This window comes from Mixophyes fleayi, chromosome 1 (genome assembly GCF_038048845.1).
Source record: "Mixophyes fleayi isolate aMixFle1 chromosome 1, aMixFle1.hap1, whole genome shotgun sequence".
In the NCBI taxonomy this organism is placed as follows: Eukaryota; Metazoa; Chordata; class Amphibia; order Anura; family Limnodynastidae; genus Mixophyes; species Mixophyes fleayi.
Window position 1 is genome coordinate 202,883,726 of NC_134402.1, and position 23,909 is coordinate 202,907,634.

At 43.0% G+C, this 23,909-nt stretch overlaps 1 protein-coding gene across 2 annotated transcripts in view; it reads left to right on the forward strand.

Annotated features, from left to right (window-relative positions):
* The window catches only part of SCAMP4 (secretory carrier membrane protein 4), a 113,948-nt gene that overhangs the window by 19,201 nt on the left and 70,838 nt on the right, over positions 1 to 23,909 (forward strand). For both annotated transcript variants that reach the window (XM_075204779.1, XM_075204780.1), the window contains one exon: positions 21,005 to 21,161. In XM_075204779.1, coding sequence (XP_075060880.1) covers positions 21,005 to 21,161 — 157 coding nt within the window. The remainder of the gene's footprint in view (positions 1 to 21,004; positions 21,162 to 23,909) is intronic.

The following is a 23,909-nucleotide window of genomic DNA, read 5'->3' on the forward strand; positions in this document are numbered from 1 at the left end:
CGGTCATTTTTTGTTTGATTGGCCCGATAATTGGCTAAAAACACTGTAGTGTGTACCCATCCTTACAATGAAAGTAAATGTCTGGTTTCTACGGTTTTAGTAGAGATTTGCACCTTTAGTTCTATGTTGCTTGATAACCTTTACTGTCCATTATGGTCCATGCAATGTCCTGACATCATCTTGGGTGATTTTAACATCCCAATTGATTATCCACATTCTCCTTGTACCTTTAACTACTCTATGTAACCTCTTCACACTGCCACTACCATTAGACTGACCATTCATTGTGATAGCCAGTGCTTTGATCATTTCTCCCAACTTTGTTCAGTTTCTAATTTCATTAACACTTTTTGCTTTCATTCAGACCTTCACTTGGTCACCCCCAATCTCTTCACCATTTTAATCTCTTTTTCTCTGTAATTCAACCATGCCTACAGACATGTCAGTTCCAATAATTTTCAGTTGCTTTCCACCTCCTCTCGCAGATATTTATACATTTCCACTGTCTTGATCTGGCAGTATAATGTCTTATTTACACCCTAACAAAAGCACTTGATTAAGTGGCTCCTGCTATTTTCTCTTCTTGGGATCAAACACATTCTCAGCCGTACCACTCAAAAGAAATACGCTACCTTCAAAAATGATATCAATTAATTCTATTAAGAGGGAGCGTGGTTTGGATGCCATTACAGCCAGACTTGTGTCACACAAGACCCTGATACCCCAATCTCAAAATTGCCAATTGGGGACCCCCCCTCTCTCTATATTTGTACCTCAATAGCTGGGGGATATCTCAGAGTCTCCCCATTCCAGTTTTCATTCTCTGGGCTCAACACTGCGTTTTGGCTCCCAAAATAACTATTTTCCCACCAAGTGCTCCATGCCGTGTCTACCACCTTGGGCCATGTGGAGATCATGGCCCAAGGTGGTAGACTTGTCTATCTAATTGCCTCTTCTACCGATCGTCCCCCAACGTGTGGTCATCAATCAATACCCTATTCGCGTCACAACAGATTTTTCAAGATTAGGCCCTTTGATTCTATGGAACCTCCGTAGTCTGATCAACATTACAAAGGCTCTTCGGCACAATTGCATCCGCTACCACTGGGGATTTCCATTCTCTCTTCAGATCACCCACAATGATTCCTCATTCAGAATAAAATATTATGAAGGAGGTTTATCTGTCCTTGAGAAGTTGGGAGTCCCCCTCATTCCCCCTACAACATCTGCAATGGTATCCTCTCCTCCATGGAAAGTGCCTTCACCATCTTGGTCTCAAGCCTAAACCTTACTCTGGTCCCCAATTCAACTGGAACAATACTCAGTGCCTTCATTTACATATCTGTGTGTTGTTTTGTTTCTCCTCCATCTTTCTCTTACAGGTTCTTCTAATCTCCACAGTTCCGGTTGAATGGTCACTTTTTTTACAGTAATCGCTAAATATTCATATTAATCTGTTATTCCTGTAAATGCTCTTAGTAGTTAATGTTTTATTTTAGGCACTAAGATAACTTTTATAGTCTGTTTGACTTGGGCCTTCCACCTAGTTTGCTGGTAAGACAGTTGTTCATTTTTCCTAACTAGTTGAATGTGCTGTTAAAAAAGTTTCACTGATGTTTGATTTCACAAAATTTTGTACCTTTTATTGGTCCTTTGTAAATAGACTGCGACTGGGCTCCTGGATTGGCTCTCTAAGGTGTTCTCTCCTAAGGTGTTCTTCACCAATTAACTCCTTAAAAATATCATCCTATTGCCCTCCCTCCCAGTCGCCAAATCGTCTCTTTATTTTCTCTCTCCTCAGTTTTTGTATATCCTTAAGCAGAGTCATTGATATTCTGTTAAATGTTGTTCAGTTTTTACCCATTTTGGATAATGTATGAACAGTGTTTTGTCTGCCGGGGGGTCTCCCCATGATAACTTACCCTTGGAATAATTACCACCACCTCTTAATACTTCCATTTCGTGGGCTGTCCTCCTGTCCATTGTTCCGCTGTTTAATTACCCTGAGTACTAATGTGTGTTTCCCACTTGGCTCACCAGCCACCCCCCTCACTTTAAGTCTTGTGTTAAAACTTACTCTTAATATCTCCGCTTTGACTGTTAGTCACTTCCCCCAGTACTTTCCTGATGCACAGAATGTGTCCTCTAGACCATTACGCACTGGCTGTTGATTTACCAGTCTCCAGCCCCCCTCCTTCTCTTCCCCTTACTAACACTCTTTCTCCTCATCTTCCCATTCTTTTGTCTCTCTACCCGAGTTCTCTGGCAGTGTCAATGTAGCTTGCTACTCTACTATCCATCATGACATTCTCCCTGAACGTGAATGGGCTTAATGTTCCTCAAAAACGCACCATGGTGTTGCAACTCTTAAAACGACTAAATGCTCATATTGTTTTATTGCAAGAAACACACTTTTCCTATACGCATCCAGGCCTCTCAAATAAGACCTTCCCTTATGCTTTCTGTTCAACATCCCCTCATAAGTTGTGTGGCACAGCCATCTAAGCACATCACTCTATTTCACTTACAGTTGATTCCACGATTGTAGATGACCACGGAATATATACGATTATAATTGGTTTCATTTCCCAGACCGCTGTCACTATAGCTACTCTTTATGCTCGAAATGTGGGACAGGGATCCTTCTTCACTGAATTCTTTGCTAAATTTCTTCAGTCCACCAAGGGTCATATCATACTTGGTGGTGACTTCAACACTACATTAGATGTTAAATTAGACCGCTTGCCATCCTCTCCTACCTCCGTACATCCCTCCAGTGATTCTCGTCAACTCAATGCCTTACTTAAACTCTATGACTTTTATAACACCTGGCGGGTTCTAAATTCAACAGCACTTGCCTTCACACATTTTTCAGTTCCCCACAATATTCATACACATATTGACGTGATTCTATCCAATAGTTCTACCAATTCTTTACTACACTCCTATGTCATTTCCCCTGTTTCTTGGTCAGATCACTCAGCGGTTTCCTTTTATTTAGACATATGTCCCATTGTTTGTCCTCGCAGTTCTTGGCGTCTACACAATAACATCCTTTCCAAAGAAAATAAACAAAAAGTTATGCAGGCTATCGTGGAGTTCACGGAACTTAATAACTCCCCAGACATCTCTCATTCTGTAATTTGGGAAGCTCATAAAGCATGGCCTTTAATTAGTGTGTCATCTGCTTCTAAAAAGGCCCAATTATCCTGTATCCATGACCTCGAATCAGAGATAACTTCCCTTACTAAAAAACACCAGCACCACCCGAAACGCAAGACTTGCCTAAAAATCCTAGCTCAAGAGCCAATTCCAACAAATTCTATCATCCAAAGCTGCCGATACCCTGAAATGGTTGCGCCAAATATATTTACGGAAAATGGAATAAAGCAGATTCCCTACTAGCTCATAGTTTGCACTATAAGGGCTAGATTTACTAAACTGCTTGAAAAAGTGGACAGATTCTAGATGTCATTTATTTATTATAGTGCATTCTACAAAATGACAGCTAGAATCTGAGTGGTTGCTATAGGCAACATCTCCACTTTTTCAAACCCGCAGCTTAGTAAATATAGCCCTAAGAGAACACGTAACAGAATTATATCAATACTAGATGCATCCTCTAACAAACTATATGACCCTAAAAAAATAGATGATCGTTTCCATGAATTTTACTCCAAACTTTACGACTTACATGCAGATAATCCCCCTCCTAAAGATCTCCGGGTTAGTACGGGCAGTTTCTGGAGTCTTGTCGGCTCCCAACACTGTGTCAATCACAACTAACCTCTTTGAACGAGGAGATAACATCCGAGGAACTGAAACTCACTTTAAAATCTCTTAAAAATACATCTGCCCCAGACACTGCTGGCTTCACTGCCACATATTACAAAAAAAATGCTCCCCCATGCTCTTAGATATTATATATACTCCTGATGGGGCCACCACCAGAGCAAACATAGTTGTAATTCCGAAAGAAGGAAAAGATCCCAACCAATGTGCAAGTTATTGTCCTATTTCTCTGTTAAATGTGGATCTGAAGTTGTTTGCTAAAATACTAGTTAATCGTTTAGCCCAGGTTATGCCCTCCCTGTTCCACTTGGTTCAGGTTGAATTTATCCCTAACCGGCAAGCAGCTGATAACACCAGAAAAGTTATTGACTTAATTTATGCTGCTAACAAACTTATGACCCATGATCCAGTGGTGGCCATCGATGATGAAAAAGCATTCGACCGAAAGTCTTGGCTCTTCATGCGCAAAGTTCTTGGTTCTGTCGTTATTGATGGTCCTTTCCTTAGAGGTATTGCTTTGTTATATTTCAATCCCTCAGCTATAGTCTTAGCCAGTGGCTGTTCCTACCCCCCATTTTCCATCCACAATGGCACTAGACAGGCATGCCCCCTTTAGCCTCTCCTCTTTGTGTTATTAATGGAGCCCCTTGCTGCTAGAATATGCCTCAATCAGAACATATCTGGAATCTCAACCGTCACGTGATCTTTCAAGTTAGCACTATATGCTGATGATGTGCTTCTCACGTTTACGAATCCTCATGTCTCAATCCCAGCTTTCTTATCTGAAATTAAAAATGATGGCGTGCTATCAAATTTTAAGATTAATTCAGACCAAACGGAAGCCCTTGCCCTTAATTTCCCAGTTAACACCCAAACACATTTACAGGAGACTTTTAAATTCAATTGGCTACCAAATCTGATTACCTAGGAATTAAATTAACCAGGAGCTATGATAAATTATTTGCAGCGAATTTTCCCCCATTAACAGCTTCTTTAAAATGTGATCTCTCTTGGAGCTCTCTCTTTATCTCCTGGATTGGCAGAGTAGCTGCTGTAAAAATGAACATCCTTCATAGGTTAATTTATTTTAAACTTTGCCAGTCCTTGTCCCCTCAATTGTTGTTAAGGATGTTCAATCCAGTATTTCTCAGTTTGTATGGTCAAGTAGACGTCCACGTGTCCGTCTCAAAGCCCTATATTGATACGCTAAAAATGGCGGCCTGGGTCTCCCCTGCCTTCATAGATCTTACTTAGCGTCTCATCTCACCCAGATCGCCCTAGCTCATGTATACCCTCAGATGTGGTCTCGCTGTATCCTATACTAGTTAGATCCTAAAGATCGAACCCCCCGTCCTACACACCCTCCCCCCACAGTGCACAGTGTGCTTCTCTCTTTCAATTTGGATACACTGTACTTTTTCAAACTCGTAGAAAACACAAAACAAATGTTCCCTCTATGAAATAACTCCTCGTTTACTCCTGGGCTCAACCCGAAGTTCAGTTACTCACTCGTTAAAGCATAACTTTATATTTCTACCCTATGTAGTTCCGATGGGATTCTTCCCAAATTTCCTTGAGCTCTGCAATCATCTTATTCTATTTGGCCTTCTATCAGTATTTACAAATTTGTCACCTTTTTAATAACAGAATAGACCCCTGCTCACCTTGCTGTCCTTCCCTCCTATAAAGTTTTTGTCACATGAGATACGCTGGGATGAAGATATGGCTGATACCCTAAATGTTGAGGAATGGAAGGAAATTAGAGAAGCAGTTGATAAATCTTTAATTTGCACCCAAATTAAAGAGAATTCTTATAAACATTTATTTCTCTGGTATTTGGTCTCCTCCAGACTGAAGGCTACTTATCCAATTACCACAGATCTTTGCTGGCGCAACTGTGGTCAACTGGGTGCCTGCCTCACTTTTGGTGGAGCTGCCCTAAAATTGTTCCTTTCTGGCATGGTGTTGCTGATCTTATCCACAAAATTATTGACCTGCAAATTCCATTTCACCTCTCCTAATTCCTCCTCCCTCGTCTCCCACCTGACATTCACAGAGTGATCTGGAAACTCCCTAGCCACATGCTCACTGCTGTTAGATGTTTGATTGCCAAAAATTGGAATCAGTTGGAGGGTCCCAATATTCCAGCGTTGATCCAGAGTGTTTGGCAAATCTATAACCTAGAGCATATGACCAATATCTTAAATGACCGACCCAATCAATTGCTATCAACCTGGCATTTCTGGCAAGACTATTTCTCTTTCATCCAGTCTGGGGGACACTGCTTACCATGGGTTGTGGAGGGAGCTTGGGGAGTTGGCACCTAACTAGTTAACTCTAGTACTGCCGACAGACCCCTCCCCTCTACAATCCCCCTGCTCCCTTTTGTTCAGTTTTTTTTAGGTGCCCGTGAGTTGGGAAGCGTTTTTCAGTACTGTTAGTAATTTTATTTCTTTATTTCATTTATTTTATTCCTTTTTTTTAGGTGGCAGAGCTGGAGTGTGTTCTAATATAGAGAACACACTCACAGCACGGCAGCACAGGCACTACCCTGTCAGATGGGAGCCAGCGGCTCTCACTGACAGGGACAGGAAGACAGGAAATGGGTGGCTGAATTGGGGGTGACAAGCGGTCTCACGGACCGCTGTCACTCCTGGAAGCCTCCCCGATAACCGGCGCGCTGCCACTGCAGGCATAGAGCGCCAATTATCGGATATTATATTGGTGGCGGCCATTTTAAAAAAACGGAGGAGAGGAGAAGGGGGCTATACCTGGATCCCCCCTCATTCATAGGAGGGGGCATCAGGTATTATACGCTGCGGAGACCTCCGCTGGAGGTCTCCACTACTCTGCCATTTAATCCACCTTTTTATTTTTTATTGGACAATATCGCTGCAGTGGCAGCATTACTGAAGGGTGGGAGCTAAGAAATAGAGCTCCCCCTCCTTCCAGAGAGAGAGATGGTCTGTTCCAGTCTTCTGGCGCCAAAGAGAAGCCCGGGAAGAGAGAAGAGAGCTGAGGGAGCAGACACCAGGATACTGCTGCTGGACTTCTCCCCTGTTTGGCCTATGGGCTAAGTATTTGATTTATTTAAACACATATTCTGTAATGCTGTGTACAAGTGGGCTAGTAGGGGTTATGTTATAGTTCTCCTACTTGCTTAGGTATTATTTTGTGTTTAAAATTTTACAAGTACAACTTTTATATCTAGATTAGTTGATTACTTGTAGTTTTGACCTCTCTCTCCACACAATTATATCTCTCTCTCTCTACTCAGCTAAATTTAACAATTTTAGTCAGTGTGTTTGGTGTGCCTTCCTTTATTAAGAAATGTCAGATAAGGGAAAGGGCCTTATTGCAAAATATTTTACATGTTCTAAATGTCATGTTAAATTACCTTATGGCCAGAAGGACCCGTTGGCGCTATGCTCTGTCTGCGAAGCAGAGGTCCCACCTGCGCAAACCCAGCAAATGTCAGCCCCACCGACGGAGGAACCGGCCTGGGTGGCCTCCCTATCACAGTCGGTTTCCTCTTTAGCTCAGATGGTTTGCCAATCCAATCAGTTGTGGTCTAGTGTTGTAACCTCGGTGGCTAATAATCCTAGTACACAGCTGGGCCTCCCTACTACCACAGGTTTTATTGGAACCTCTATGCCAGGGCTTTCCTCTTTACATACGGACCAGGCCCCTGTTCCCACAGAACCGCCATGGTCCACAGCATTTATAAAGGGTTTGGATAAGCTAAACCAGTTACTTGAATCCCCGAACATCCCGCCTTCTAAAAGAAAGCGTCCTAGGTCTGATAATACCCTTATGGTCCTTCCAGACTCTGAGGAGTTTTCAGAGGAAGAAGGGGAAATTAATTCTGATCCTAACCAGGTTCAACCTTTGGGTCAGGAAGAAAGTTCTAAAAGCCAATTTATTAATGATTTGGTTTTACCAGTTAGACAAGCTTTGTACCTCCCTGAACCGGAGGATCCTACTCCTAGAGACAGAAGTCTCTTTAAGAAGGCCAAAAGAAAGGCTAGCCGTTTTCCACCTTCAGTAGAGCTTAAGGATATTGCTGGAAACAGCCTGATAAAAGGTTCTCTGTACTCAATAGATTCTCCTCCCTGTATCCCTTACAGGAGGAAGTTGTGGCCCGCTGGGAGTTTATTCCAAAGGTCAATATTCCAATAGCCCGACACACTTTACTCCCAACCCCGGGTTCAGCATCTCTGCAGGATGTCAATGATCGTAGGGTAGAATCTCAGCTGAAATCTATATTTGCAGCTGCGGGTTCTTCCTTTAGACCCACATTTGCTTCAGCTTGGGTGGCTAGAGCCATGGAAACATGGGCAGACCAGTTAGCAGAGGCCTTACAGGACTCTGACTTAACTTCCCCTGGCTTTGCATTTAAAGGAGGCATCGGGGTACCTTTATTAGGCGGCCCAGAACACAGCAGCTGTTTCATCTTCTATTCAGGCTGCATCTATTTCTGCAAGACGGACGTTATGGCTGAAATCCTGGGAAGGAGATGCGGAATCAAAAAAGTCAGTGGAAACTATTCCTTTTTCTGCAACAGGTTTGTTCGGCCCGGAATTGGATACCCTGATCTCACAGGCAACGGGGGGCAAAAGCACTTCCTTGCCGGTATTCCCTAGTAGGAGCCTTAACCCTCGGGTCAGCTCCTTTTGCCAGCCCTTTCGGGGGGCTTCCTTGCCTAGGGGTCAGTCCTTTAGAGGCAGGCAGCCCAATTCTCGAGGCTCCTCTGCCAGGGGGAGATCCTCGTTTGCAGGTAGGCGTCATACCTCCAAGACCCAGGAGAAGCCTGCGTCCTGACGACCACTCTGTTCTTTTGGAGGGGGCGCCAGTGGGGGGACGTCTGTCTTTGTTTCAGGAACAATGAGCAGCATCCTCTCAAGATCCTTGGATTCGGGGCATTATATCAGAGGGGTACAGGATAGACCTGCTGGCCACGGCTCCACATCGTTTCTTCTTAACTCTGTTACCCCGAGATCCATCAAGACGCCAGGCAATACAAGATAGTGTCGTCTCTCTTCTTTCTCAAATAGTTATCTGCAGGGTCCCAAACTACCAGAAAGGACAGGGCTTCTATTCAAACCTGTTTCTTGTCAAGAAGCCGGACAGGTCCTTTCGGCCCATTTTAAACTTAAAGGGCCTCAATGTGCACTTAAGGGTGGACAAGTTTCGGATGGAATCCCTGAGGTCAGTGATAAACGGCTTAGAGAAGGATCAGTTTTTGGCGTCCATAGATATAAAGGACGCTTACCTCCACGTTCCCATTTGGATCCACCATCAATCTCTCCTAAGATTCACAGTGGGATCCTCCCACTATCAGTTTCCGGCCCTCCCATTCGGCCTCTCCACAGCGCCGAGGGTTTTTACGAAGATCATGTCAGTTATCGCAGCATGTCTTCACCTACAGGGAGTTCAGGTAGTACCTTATTTGGACGACCTGCTCATCAAATCTTCCTCGGAGACTGGCTTACGTCATCACTTATCCCTCTCCTTGGCAGTTCTCAAGGGCCATGGATGGCTAATAAACTTAAGGAAATCTCAGATGGTTCCGTGTCAACGCATGGTTTTCTTAGGGCTCATTATGGACACCAGTCAGCAAAAGGTATTCCTGCCCGTCGTGAAGATCAGTTCTATTCAGAGTGTAACAACTCAGGTCTTGACTTCTCCCAGCCCCTCAATGCACTTGTGCATGCGGCTGCTGGGAAAGATGGTGGCCTCCTTCGAGACCATTCCATTCGGGCGAGCTCATTCCCGATCTTTTCAGTGGGATCTATTGACGAAATGGTCAGGATCCCACCTACGCTTGGATCTCCAGAAAATATCTCTATCTCCGGGGACGATAGAATCGCTCCAGTGGTGGTTAGTCCTGGATCACTTGAGGGTGGGCAGGTCCTTCGCTCCATGCTCATGGATCATAGCTACGACGGACGCCAGCCTAAAAGGTTGGGGGGCGGTAATCCTGCACCTCTGACTCCAGGGACTTTGGTCGGTTCAGGAAGCAGCCTTATCTATAAATGTGCTGGAGTTGAAGGCTATTCTTTTAGCCCTCCGGGGGGCCCAGTCCCTCCTCCAGAGCCACCCTGTCAGAGTCCAGTCCGACAATGTTACAGCCGTGGCATATGTCAACAGGCAGGGAGGAACCAGGAGTGTAGCTGCAATGAAGATTGCTGCTCAAATTTTGGTTTGGGCAGAACAATATGTCCCTGCAATCTCCGCAGTTTACATTCCAGGAATAAGAAACTGGGAGGCCGACTACTTAAGTCGAAACCAAATGATGCCGGGGGAGTGGTCACTCCATCTGGAAGTTTTCCAGTCTCTGGTTCAGAGGTGGGGTCTTCCGGACATAAGTCTCATGGTTCTGCGCAAGGGCAAGAGACCCCTTAGCGGTGGCAGTGGACGTTATGACAATGTCATGGGAGTTCAGGTTGGGATACCTGTTTACTCCGATTCCCATGCTTCCTCGCGTACTCAGACGAGTAAGGCAGGGGGGTCTGCCAGTAATTCTGATAGCTCCCTCATGGCCGCACCGATTCTGGTACATAATCATAATCTCTATGGCGGGAGTACAGGGAATTCCTCTTCCGTCACGAGACGACCTGCTTCTGCAAGGTCCCTTCCGTCACCAGAATTTACCTCAGCTCAGTTTAACGGCATGGCTGTTGAAGCTAGCCTCTGAAGGGCTAGAGGTTTTTCCCCCAGAGTAGTAGACACTTTAATTTGAGCCAGAAAACCAGTTTCAGCTCGCATATATCACCGGATTTGGAGAGCCTACATCAGATGGTGCGAAAATAGGACATGTCCCTCGTCCTCCTTTCGTCTCCCTCGCTTGTTGGCTTTCCTTCAGGATGGTCTGGAGGCAGGGCTTCGGTTAGGTTCCCTAAAAGTTCAGGTATCGGCTCTTTCAATGTTTTTTCATCTGAAACTAGCGGATTTACCAGATATTAGGACTTTCCTTCAGGGAGTCTTGCATATTCAACCTCCCTATGTTCCGCCTACAGCACCATGGGATCTCAACCTGGTGCTGGATATGCTTAAAGGGCCTCCCTTTGAGCCATTACTTGGTGCAGATTTAAAGTGGTTGACCTCGAATGTCCTCTTTCTTTTGGCTATCGCATATGCGCGTAGGGTTTCGGAATTAGGAACTCTGTCTTGTCGGGAACCATATTTGGTTTTCCACGAGGACAGAGCGGTGTTAAGAACCCTTCCTTCCTTCGTTCCAAAGGTAGTTTCAACTTTTCATCTGAACCAAGAAATTGTAGTTCCGGTCTTTTCATCTACTTCCCATTCGGATCAGCAGTCTATGGAAAAGTTAGATGTGGTTAGGGCTCTCCGCATTTATGTCAAAAGAACTTCTCTGATTAGACGTACCGATTCTCTATTTGTTCTTTATGATGCCAATAAGAGAGGCTGGCCAGCCTCAAAACAGTCCATTGCAAGATGGATTACGGCAACCATTAAACAGGCTTACATAAAGGCTAACCGTCCTGTGCCGGAGAGACTTACCGCCCATTCCACCAGATTGGTAGGGGTAGCACGAAATGGGGCTTCTTTGCAGGGTAGCCACCTGGTCTTCTGTCCATACATTTACAAAATTTTACCAGTTTAATGTATTTGCTTCCGCTGATGCAAATTTCGCTCGTAGTACTTTACGAGCGGGATTTTCAGAGTAGTCCCACCCTTAGGGGGCTGCTTTAGAATGTCCCCATGGTAAGCAGTGTCCCCCTGACTGGATGAAAGAAAAAAGAGGATTTATGTACTTACGTTAAATCCGTTTCTCTGATTCCGTCTGGGGGACACTGCGATCCCTCCGTTCTGCTTTTCTTCTGTGTACTCTTGTTTGACTGGCCTTTCCTCCTTGGGCTTTTTAATTAACTGAACAAGAGGAGGCAGGGGGATTGTAGAGGGGAGGGGTCTGTTGGCAGTACTAAAGTTAACGAGTTAGGTGCCAACTCCCCAAGCTCCCTCCACAACCCATGGTAAGCAGTGTCCCCCAGACGGAATCAGAGAAACAGATTTAACGTAAGTACATAAATCCTCTTTTTGCTTTCAAATATCCCTCTTCTATAAATGTGACATATCCCGACTGTTTGGAGAACTCAATGCACGCTATTGTTAGTTATTGTACCAACTGCCCTTTGATTCGTGTTCCCCCCCCTCTATTTTTCCTCTATTTTGTACTAACATCCTCTTTCCTTCTCCCACCTTAATTTTTTCTTCTTTCATCTGTTCTTTTTTCCTCTACCTCTCAATGCCATATATGCCCTCACAATATTTGTTTTATGCTGGTATACCCGTTTCTGCTTGATTGTTTCATTATGATTGTATATTTGACATGCGCTTATCTGTACTGTACAAAATACATATAATTCCAGCTCCTGGCCCTTAACCCTTTTGCCTTTTTGTTCCTCCCTCCCCACCCTTCTTTTCTCTGTTAAAAAAAAAAAAATCAATAAAATGTATTTAAATTTTTTTTTAATTAATTCTACTAACATGGAATGCTATTAACAAAAGTACACAAACATACATTGCATTATTTTTATTACTATTATCATTATCTTTATTATTATATCCATTATAGTACTTAGTGTTGTACATGAGAGGATTGTGATACAAACAAATAACTTAACAATGGCATGAAGCAGAAGGTAAAGATGACTCTACTCAAACAAGCTTACAATCTAAGAGGTGAGAGGAACACTCTATACATAACGTAACAGACTAAAAATAGTAGGTGTTTTGTGTTCTTGGACACAGTCACTAGGCTAATTCTTGACTCCAGGTAGTTGGTGTATACAGATACTATGGTAGTTCCTGGCTTCTGGCAGTTGATAACCACAGACAGAGTGCCACAACAGTGCTAGTAATTGATTCCAGTCACTTAGTAACCACAGACAGCAGTTGATCCTGGCTCTAGGTAGTTGGTAATTATATGCACTATGCATTATACACTATACTAACACTTCATCATCATAGATACGGTTCTACTATATGGATACAAGTCATTGGTAATTGCAGGTATAGCACTTATCCTAAAATATTTCCCAACTTGTTCTCTCCACAATGTGCCTCTAATCCACATTTATTACATGCATGCATTCTCAATTTTTTTCTTTCCTTCCCTCATATAACAAGACTTTTTTCCCTAGCCGCCAAACCATCAAGCATTCCATGAAAAATCACTTCTTTAGACAAGTTAATCAAACGCTTAAACCACACGCTTAAACTTCCTGGTCTTCCCTAACCTGCTAACCACCACTGTACACAGTTCACGCAAGACTCGTATTATTCTCCTTCTATACTGATACCAAAATTGCTGCATGACTGGACCATATAGCTGCACTAAGCACCTCATTGCAATCTCACTGCACCAATATGCAATCTGTGATACTTAGCCTCATGTAACAAACTCACTATTTCTCTATCCTACCACTGGGGGACACTGCGTTATATTGGGGTATAGTAGGTGGGACTGGAGTTAGGCACTTATAAACTTGTTTGTTTCCCTGACTCCTCCCCCACTATGCCCCTTCTCTGTAGCTGACTTCAGTTGTTGTAAGTGCCTTCTGGAGAAAGGTCACTTCTGTATAGGCTCCTGCCTATACTTAGTTTAATTTTAGGTTTCATGTTTTTATTTTCTTCCTTTTGCAGGTGCTGCGTGGGGATCTCGCCTAAATCCCAGAGTGGGTGAATAGCCTGTCAGGTTTCATTCACCCTGGTCCCTGCGCAAGGTAAGAAGCAGCCTGCCTTTCTTACCTTGCACCATTGCCGGCAGTCTCCCCCTAGAAATGAGCAGTTGGCCCTCTTATTGTAACTGCCATTCGGGCAGCAGATCGCAGCAGCCACGTGAGTGGCTACAATATATATATATTTATATATATATATATATATATATATATATATATATATATATATATATATGTAGTTAAAACGTCCATATGGAATTTTTTGTCGGGCGGGAGTGAAGCTACAATAGCCTCTCCTTGCCCCGCAGACATGCCGGCAAGGTCCCCCGCCTCCTTGGCAGTGATCGCGCTTTTGGATAAGGCGATTAGCTCAATCATGCTCCCCGCAGTCTGGGCACATTAAAATTAGCGGAGGATGCCTTGTTAATGCTGACTGACATACTTTGTATGTACAGTTCGGCGGCATGTGGAGGCGGCCATCTTGAGGGATGGATGGAAGTCTGAACTCACTCCCCCTTTCAGCTACTGTACAACAGACGTGCCCATGCCTGGAGGCTGTGCCAGACAGAGACATTGGGCTGCACGCTGAAACACCTCTGCCTCCAAAACTGCCGGTACCTCTGTATTGTTGTTATTTTGTTTGCTAAACAAAAGTTAACTTGTTCAGTCTTTTTTGGATATAGACTAGGACTGTTTTCACACTTGAGGCTAGATTTACTAAACTGCGGGTTTGAAGAAGTGGAGATGTTGCCTATAGCAGCCAATCAGATTCTAGCTTTCATTTTGTAGAATGCACTAAATAAATGACAGCTAGAATCTGATTGGTTGCTATAGGCAACATCTCCACTTTTTCAAACCCGCCGTTTAGTAAATATACCCCTTGGTGTCTAATTCCTAGAAACTTCCTGGTATATAGCCTAGAGGAGTTTCTATGCTGCATTGAACCTCTAATATATATAAAGGGCTTGTTATTGCAACTTGTGCCTTTTAATTTTCACTGTCTGCATCAGAGTTCCCACGTGTAATAGACATTCTCTGGTATGTCTGTACTATGATACACAGGTGCCCTATGTACTTCTGGATTATCTTTTGACCAGCCTATCCAGAATGCTCTGTATGCACACGTATGCGTGTTTGTATATATATATATATATATATATATATATATATATGTGTGTGTGTATAGGTATATGTATCACACAATGTATTTGTTTAAAAGGATATATAATTATGCTGTATGCTTTACCGGGGTAAGAATCAGCATTTGCATGTTGCAATGTGTATATAATCAAGGTGCCCAAGACATGTCATATAGATGTATTTGGTCTCACGTATAATTCCATTGCGTTATGGCTGGAGAAACTCCCCTAGTAGGAGTTTTCCGTATGTACTGACAATATTTATGTACAGTTGACGAGATTCATTTATATTTCCTGACTCTTTGCTTATTATTGTCTTAGGTATCAGAGTACCTCGCTGGTACACCTCAGTTGCATTATGTCTGTATAAAAATATATTTTTAAATATCACCTTTTCTACAGCTTAGCCCATATGCTCTCTGTGCAGCTTATGAGACTTAGCTTGGCGAACAAGGTGCATCCACTTCGGTGACTGCAGTTCCGCAGAAGTCAAGCTGTGCTAAATCTACAGCAGCATCAGTGGCCTAGGTTCTACAAACAGGGTGTTCCCCTTTCTGTGTCAGCAGTTTTGCAGAAACAGGTCTGGCCTAAATCACTGCCGCCTGAGGTGGTCGAGCTCATTAAGGTGATTTTAAAGTCCGAAAAGGTACGTGAGTATACCCTTTTTCAGGCTTCTACACATGTTTACATTGTGTTGGTTAAGCCCCCACACAGCTTATATCTGTCCGCTAAAACAGAAGCGGCATTCCGCTATTCAGGTGGAAAACCATCTGAACAAAGACACTGTTGTTCACCATCTTCCAAAGATGGGCAGGTTTTTATCTCTCACTGTTGTCACAGTCAGAATCAGGATGTAGGTAATTTCTCACTAGAGGATGTCTATTTCGATCTTGGTTTTACGAGCAAGAACATTATTCCCTCTGGTTACACACACGAGGTGGATTATTCCGGCTTAAACTTTACACAGTTTTAGCATTGGCAAAACACCAGTCTTTATTTCATTTTGCAACCTAAGCCTTAGTGACACCCTATTGAGAAAATGTTTTTCCTCATATATTTCTCTTGGTGTCTGTTTTTTGACATAAACCAGGTAAACGGTAATAGACTGGCCAGATTTTCATCTTCCCTCACTTTCCTGTCAATGTGAATACAAGGGAAGTAATCCCTGCTGGTGACAATCCTGTGGTTGTTCAGTTCTCTTATTCTGCTATCCCCGGCGGGAGCTGACTAAAGAGGTTTTTCCTACACAGAGCAGGAGCTGGTAAAGGGTTTTATCTAGGGGTTCTCTGACAGAAGTAGTTCGCTAACCTTTATTTACATTAAAGGTTACTGGGGTGGTTTGTATTCACCCAGCGGAGTCATAGCTGGTAGTAATATAGCCATCCAGCTATGATAACACTAGTTTTCCACAGGCTCACAGGACTACGTTCCAGTATTGGAACTCTCAATTTGCATTATTACAAACGAGTATTCAAAGGCTTCTGGCGGTGGGTGTGCTTTCTTTTTTTTATGTCAGCGACACCAGGCCATGATGGTTACGTGTTCAATCCGTTCATCCTCTCTGTTGATCTAAGGTCAGGGTGCCACATTCCGGGTCAGGCCTAGCCTTACAGGGGTACTTTATAGTTTATGTACAGTGGCTGTCAGGTAAACATCCATAGGTCTGGGGACATCCCCCGTAGATGTAAGTTCTTTATTACAACCAACGCTTAGCTTATAGCTAGACGTTTTCAGCCAGAATATTATACTTGCAGCCTCTCAGCAAGCAGCAGGGTTGCATTATTGAGTTCGCAGGTGGTCACATTAGACCTTCCCAGGTCTTCGCTTATTCTACCACACCAGAAGTGTTGGCTTCTGCCTCATCTTCTAGAATGGAACATTCCATATCTTCCTACCGAAGAACACGCTCGTCTCTCTTCTACACAGTGCCAAAATGCTCTTGGCAGAATTTCCTTTCAGTAACATGAGTTTATGTTTTATAAAATAGGACACCAAGGTTCTAGTGAATCATTGGCTCTCCTCATCGGAACATCTCCCATGTCTCAACAGGGAGATTCTCATCAAGGGAAGCTGCCTTCCTTGTTTTGGACGTGCATAGCATCCCTCTGCCCTGATCCACTGGTTTACCTTTCGGGTGGTGCTTAGCCACACTGATTTTTGAGTGGGTCAGTTGTCCTTCTTGTACAGGGCGTCAGGAAACCTGTAGAGATTTGGTCTCATAATGCACGGCTGTTGTATATTTGTAGCACTTCTGGAATACCCATATCCTAATTGCAGGATAGGGGTCGACCTGTGTATGGTCGGAGGGGTGTGCTTTGTGCCATACTATGGGCCAGGTAAGTCCAACGTATTATTATTGAGGGCCGAATGCCTTAGCAATCAGTCATTTTCCGGGTAAAGTGGGTCACTCCAGGATAATACCTTTGTGCCTTCCTGGTTAGGTCATAGGGCTCTCCGAGAGGGAGCCCAGGTTCTATTGACATGTTAACCTGTTTTCTCTGTCGGTTCTCAATCTAATGACCCTCAAGTGGATTTGTCCATAGTCAAGTCGGGTCTCCCTAGAACTTTGGGGGTGTACATGTTATTTACAGGTCCTATTTCCTCGTGGGTGTTCAAGTGTATCTAGGAGGGGGCGCATCCCAGCTAGTCTGGTAGTCCGCTGTGTGTCTCGCTAAGCAGTGTTCTCCTGGTTTAGAGTATAGCGTTGACGTCCCTCTTTTTCCGGTTCCAAAGCGGCCTCATCTCGCAGTTCGGCTATTTTTGATTTTCATCATCTAGTTGGACGCTGTGGCGTTGGACGCCCAACATTTATGGCCAGAGAGTCCTTGCAGGGAAATGGTTGCTACCTCAAATACAGCCGTAGAGCTTCTTCTTCAGCTGTTTCTTTGGGCTTGAAACTATATTCGGTTGGTGTAAATTCCTTGAATTTTACACGTCCCACTCAGGAATCTTTAAAGGGTTTTCTTTTCTAGCTGGCTCCAATTCGGGTCTCCGCCCTACTTCCTTCAGCGGCAATTACCGTGGCTCTCCATCAAGCTCAGCGGAAGGTTGTCTTGCTTAAGGGGTTTCTTCAGGCTCAGTCCACCTTTACTTGGTCGCATATTTCCAGGGAGTCTAATTCTCGTCATCAGGGTGCTTGCTTTGGCCTCCGGTGACTCTCTGAATTATTTAAGCTGTTAACTCATGGTATGAGTGCTCTCTTGTATATACGACGGCCTTACGTTGCCAGTTCTCTATATGAGTGCTCCCTCAGATATCGCTGAGTTTGTTAAGCCGTTTAGCTCATTGTATGAGTGCTCCCTGGTATATCTCTGAATGGCTTAAGCACTGTATCAGTGCTTCCTTAGATATCGCTAATTGGCTTCAGCTGTTGAATCAGTGTATATGGTGTTCCTTTGGATATCACTGAGTGGATTGAGTTGTTAGCTCAATGCAGGCTGCTTCCTTGGATGTCACATCTCGTAGGGGATCCAGGGTGAGAGTGTGTATGGCTCTTCCTCATCATCATCATCATCATCATCATTTATTTATATAGCGCCACTAATTCCGCAGCGCTGTACAGAGAACTCATTCACATCAGTCCCTGCCCCATTGGAGCTTACAGTCTAAATTCCCTAATATATACACACACTCACACAAAGACAGACAGAGAGGGAGACAGACAGAGACTAGGGTCAATTTTTTTTTTTATTTTTTTTTGATTGCAAAATTTTCTTTGATTCCTCATTTTCTTTCCCAGAAAATTAGTGGCGCGTTGTACGAGGCATTATTGGTTCTGACGTTTAGTGCCTGCATACCACTGACACAGGGATTGCGGTATATCATTGTTGTGCCTCTTCTTTTTGTGTAACATTTCTCCGACGGGAGATAGTTTGTGCTCTTGTTCGCACAGTTCCTGTTTAGGAATTTAATGCCCCTTTAGCCTCTCAAGCGCTAAAGAGCGTAGGGTGCGGGCAGGGCCTGATCAACCACTAGGCTGACCAGGCTGCAGCCTGGGGCGCTGGGTCCCGGGGGGCGCGGCACTGTGGGTATTTATTTATTTATTTTTTTAAAAAAAAAAAAATTTTTTTTTTTTTTTACATTTTTTTTTTCTTCATTCATTTTTTTTTCGGGGTGGGGGAGGGGGGGGGGTCGCCGCGGGGGGGTGGAGGGCTTGACGATCAAAGGCATTGGTGGTCAGTGGTTAGCAACACACAGCCAATCGCCAGGCTGCCTGTTGCTGTGCAGCAGACAGGAAGCAGGACGTCTTCACTTCCTATCTGCTGATCTGAGGAGAGGAGCGACGCTGGCACAACTACAGGTAAGTGAAGGGGGGAACTGCCCTGCATATCTATAGGGAGGGGGAAGAACTGCCCTGCATATCTATAGGGAGGGGGGGGAACTGCCCTGCATATCTATAGGGAGGGGGGAAGGAACTGCCCTGCATATCTATAGGGAGGGGGGGGACCTGCCCTGCATATCTATAGGGAGGGGGGGAACTGCCCTGCATATCTATAAGGAGGGGGGAACTGCCCTGCATATCTATAGGTAGGGGGAGAACTGCCCTGCATACCTATAGGGAGGGGGAACTGCCCTGCATATCTATAGGAAGGGGGGGGGGAACTACCCTGCATATCTATAGGGAGGGGGGAACTACACTGCATATCTATAGAGAGGGGGGGGAACTACCCTGCATATCTATAGGGAGGAAGGGGGGACTACCCTGCATATCTATAGGGAGGGAGAGGGGGGACTGTCATGCATATGTATAGGGAGGGAGAGGGGGACTGTCATACAAATCTATAGGGTGGGAGGGGGGGTCTGCCATGAAAATCTATAGGGAGGTAGAGAGGTTGATATGTATGAAGGAGGGCAGAGGAGGGGGGCTGATATATGTGACTGGGGGAGTTTTTATGTGACAGGGGGGGATAGCTAGCTAGCAGAGTGGAGGTAAGGAAAATAGCTGCAAGGGGGATGGATGCAGGGTGGGAGGTAAAGAAAATGGCTGCAGCAGGGGTTAAGGAAAATGGCTGTGGGGGGGGGTTGTGGTTAAGGAAAATGGCTGCAGGGGGTATTTAAAAAAATAGAGCAGCTTTGGGGGGCAGAATCTCATGATTGTATGGTGGTCACATGGGTGGTCTCAGCAATCACTAGAATACTAAATATTAGTGAGATGGGACTGGTAGAGGTTTGTATTTGATTGACAACAAATATTCAGATATTGCTTATATATGCCTGTCCAATGGGGTACTTTTAGCTGGCCATAATGGAGTGTTTTGTTTTAACTAAAGGGCCTAATCATTCAGGGTTTGCATTATAATACATTTTTGCATTTTCAAAAAAGGACGCCAACTTTCCAGAAGCCAGCGAGAGGATAACAAAGTTGCAAGAGAGAAGAGCAAGGACAGGTAAGAGACAATGGCACAATCTGTCTAAATTTAAATGCTGGAGAATACACCTGAACATTCATATTCAGGAGTGTTCCTATAGACCTATATATTCGGAGGGGGGGGGGGGGGGGGCGCTGCGGCCGTATTAGCCTAGGGCGGCCAGAACCCTTAATCAGGCCCTGGGTGCGGGGCACGGTCTAGGTGGTCTCTTGCCACTGCATCACGACCAACATTCTGTCTGTGCCCCTCTGCAGGTTCCAGTGACTTTTACAGTGCACTTTCCAGGAGGGTTGCAGCCTTTTGTACGCCACAACTGCGTCATTCAATGGCGCAGTTGTACAGAGTGGCAGCGTCTGTTTCTGCTGCATATTGTTTTCTTTGTTGCATGCCTTTGCATTCACAAATGTAACGCAGTGTCCCCCAGTGGTAGGATAGAGAAAAGAGGATTTTCACTCACCGTAAAATCAATTTCTCTTTCTACACTGGGGGACAGACACTGCGCGCCCTCCCTTGCTCTGAAAGTAGTGCTGTCTTCTGGTGTTGCTTTCTGAATTGCTTTTTCTCTCTTCCTGGCTTGGTTATACAAAACTGAAGTCAGCTACAGAGGAGGGGCATAGTGGGGGAGGAGTCAGGGAAACAAACAAGTTAATAAGTGCCTAACTCCAGTCCCACCTACTATACCCCAATGTAACGCAGTGTCCCCCAGTGTAGTAAGAGAAATTGATTTTACGGTGAGTAAAAATCCTCTTTTTCCTATAGAGTGTAAGCTTGTGAGTAGGGTCCTCTTACCTTTGTTTCCTGTCTTATTTTATTACTGTATGTGTTCCCAATGTTTAAAGCACTGTGGAGTATGTTGGCACTAAATAAATAAACGTTAATAAATAACAAAAATGAGTTTTTTGAGTTTGAGGATATTGTCACTTTTCAATCATAATTTTAACTATATAATATAACATATGGTCACTGAATGTTTATTAATCTGAATTCTCTTTCTCCTTAGTTTATTGTCTGTCTCTTGCTGTAAATCTGGTTGCATGCCTTGCTTGGTGGATTGCTGGAGGCTCTGGGGTAAATTTTGGATTGGCTATTTTGTGGCTGGTCATGTTCAGCCCATGCGGGTACGTGTGCTGGTTTCGTCCAGTGTACAAAGCTTTCAGGTAAGCTCTAGCTGTTGATTTAGGGGCTATTGAGAAATGCAGTACGTGTGCTACTTACTATATGTGTAGCTCATATAAATGGTATTGTTAATTAATATACAGATCTTCTATACAGATTTTCATTTCAATACATTTTTTTCTTCATTTGCATGCATTTTCTTTTCCTGTATGTTCTTCACTCTTTATCTTCTCATTTTGTTGCTTTTATTTTCTCTGTTTTGCCTTGCCTTTCTGGACTTTGTGAGATAATACTGTACTTGTGTGTTGTCCACATGGACAGCAGTGAAATATGTGGCAACAAGGTGATGTCAAGAAAATTATGCAGACATCAGAGAGGTTAATGGCATTTCTGTAATGTATAATTATATTAAAAAATAGGTAACGAAAGGTATAGTAACCTAAATATATCTTTCATATTTTAGGTTACTATACCTCTTGTCACCTGCTTTTTCATATAATTTAATTTTTTTAATACCTTTGAATTTAATCAGGGCTGTTTTAATAAAGAGAAATTTGCCTACTATTAGACTATCTAGTATTTAGGCCTGGAGAGGAGAGTCCCTAAAGGAAATTTTGTCTCTGACCACAAGTGTCCGTCTTTGAAAAAGAGTCCTCTCTTTCAAGTGAGTTCCTAAAACTCAGAAAGGTCAAATTAAAACACATGAAAATAAATATCTATCGAGATCAAATCCCTGGAATTTAGTCTTCCTGTGCTGTCAGCTTAAATAGTCCACTAATCATTTAAAACCGAGCCAATTTACAGTGAATGTTATTGTGAAACAATTATAACACATTTAAACATTCAGGTTCCCCTTCACAATATCAATATTATTTATTGTGAAACAATTATAACACATTTAAACATTCAGGTTCCCCTTCACAATATTAATATTATTTATTGTTTTAACCCCACACCAAAAATAGTCACTACAATATTTGATGGAAATGATTCAGCCTAGCAATAGGATTTTCCCCTGTATTTGTTTATTTTACTGGTGGAATGTGAAACATAGACTTTGCCCATTTGTCAGGTAAAGATATACGCAGAATTAGCACAATTAAAAATAAAATACATATATTAAAATAATATGAAAACAAATAAAATGAAAAAAAAAAGAATAAAATAAAAAATCTAAAAATGAATACATGAAACAGAACACAAGTGTTAAGAAAAGTACTGTGTATGTGTTAATTCATATGTATGGTTATCATAAAAAATTCAGTGCATCCACTAAAATCAATAATAAAACTAAATATCTAGTAACCTGTGGCTTGTTAGCTCCAGGAGGCAGTACAGCTGCCTCTGACTCTTTAAAAACTATAGGAGGAGGCATTGGGTATTTTTTTGTGTGTATGATATTTTCACTAACTGCAGTAATTAGTTATTTTTTTCTTTCTCTTTTTGGAACTTACTGAAAAATGGATTTTCCTAGGTATGATTTTTATGTATTTAGTATTTTTTTCTAGAATTTTCAACTGACAAAAGTTTTGTTTTGCTACTCGACAGTTTAGTCCAGTTCAAATCTATGGTAGCTGCTATCAATATAGCTTATCAGTGAAAATTATATAAATTGTCTTATGAAAGGAGTATATTAAAAATATAATTTATTACAATTAATGAGTGAAAGGTTACCAGGCTGTCTGGATTTTGCACAGACCACCTGGATTTGGGATATCCTGTATGTGGTTCAGAATACTGTCCAGATTGCAGTTATTTAAAAAATGCCAAAATATTCTTTAAAAGTCTTAAATTACTGATAAATACATAACAGAACATATGAAGGGTAAAAGTTCCATAATTATATAGAAGTGCTGTAATAAGTACAAACATGTTGGACTCTGTCCTTGAAGCTGTATTAACAATTTCCGGAAGCTGAGTTAGTTTGCTCTTGAAACAACATATTTTTTAAAGTGCATAACTGCCACATTTTGTATTCATAGTTGATGAGGTTGAAAAAAGACACCAGTCCATCAAGTTCAACCTATTTTGGATCTCCTGCGATCCTGCACTTATATTTGAAATTAATCCAAAGTAAGCAACCGCCAATCTGTTTCAATTGTAAAAAAATCCCCCCAGACTCAATATTGCAGTCCTATTTTTACCCTATATCCACTACTATCCTTCATTTTAATTAACGGTTGTATCCCTGGATACACCTTTCCGCTAAAAATTTGTCTAACCCTTTCTTAAACATATCTATTGAATCTGCCATCACAACCTGCCCTGGCAATGAATTCCATATCTTGACTCCCCTTACTGTAAAGAACCCCTTCCTTTGCTGGTTGTGTAATTTCCTCTCCTCTAACCTTAGGGGATGACCACGTGTCCTGTGTATGGTCCTTGGGGTAAAAAGTTCCCATGAAAGCTCTCTGTATTGACCCCTAATGTATTTGTACATAGTAATCATATCTCCCCTTAGACGCCTCTTTTCTAAAGTAAACATGCCTAAACTGGCTAACCTTTCCTCATAACTTAATGACGCCATACCCTTTATCAATTTTGTCGCCCTTCTCTGAACCCTTTCTTGTTCCAAATTATCTTTTTTATAGAGTGGTGCCCAGAACTGTACTGCATATTCAAGATGAGGTCTTACCAACGATTTATACAGTGGCAAAATTACACTGTCTTCCCTTGCATCTATGCCCCTTTTTATGCATGCCAATACTTTGTTTGCCCTTGCAGCTGCTGCTTGACATTGAGCACTATTGCTAAGTCTACTGTCTACGAGCACTCCCCAATCCTTTTCC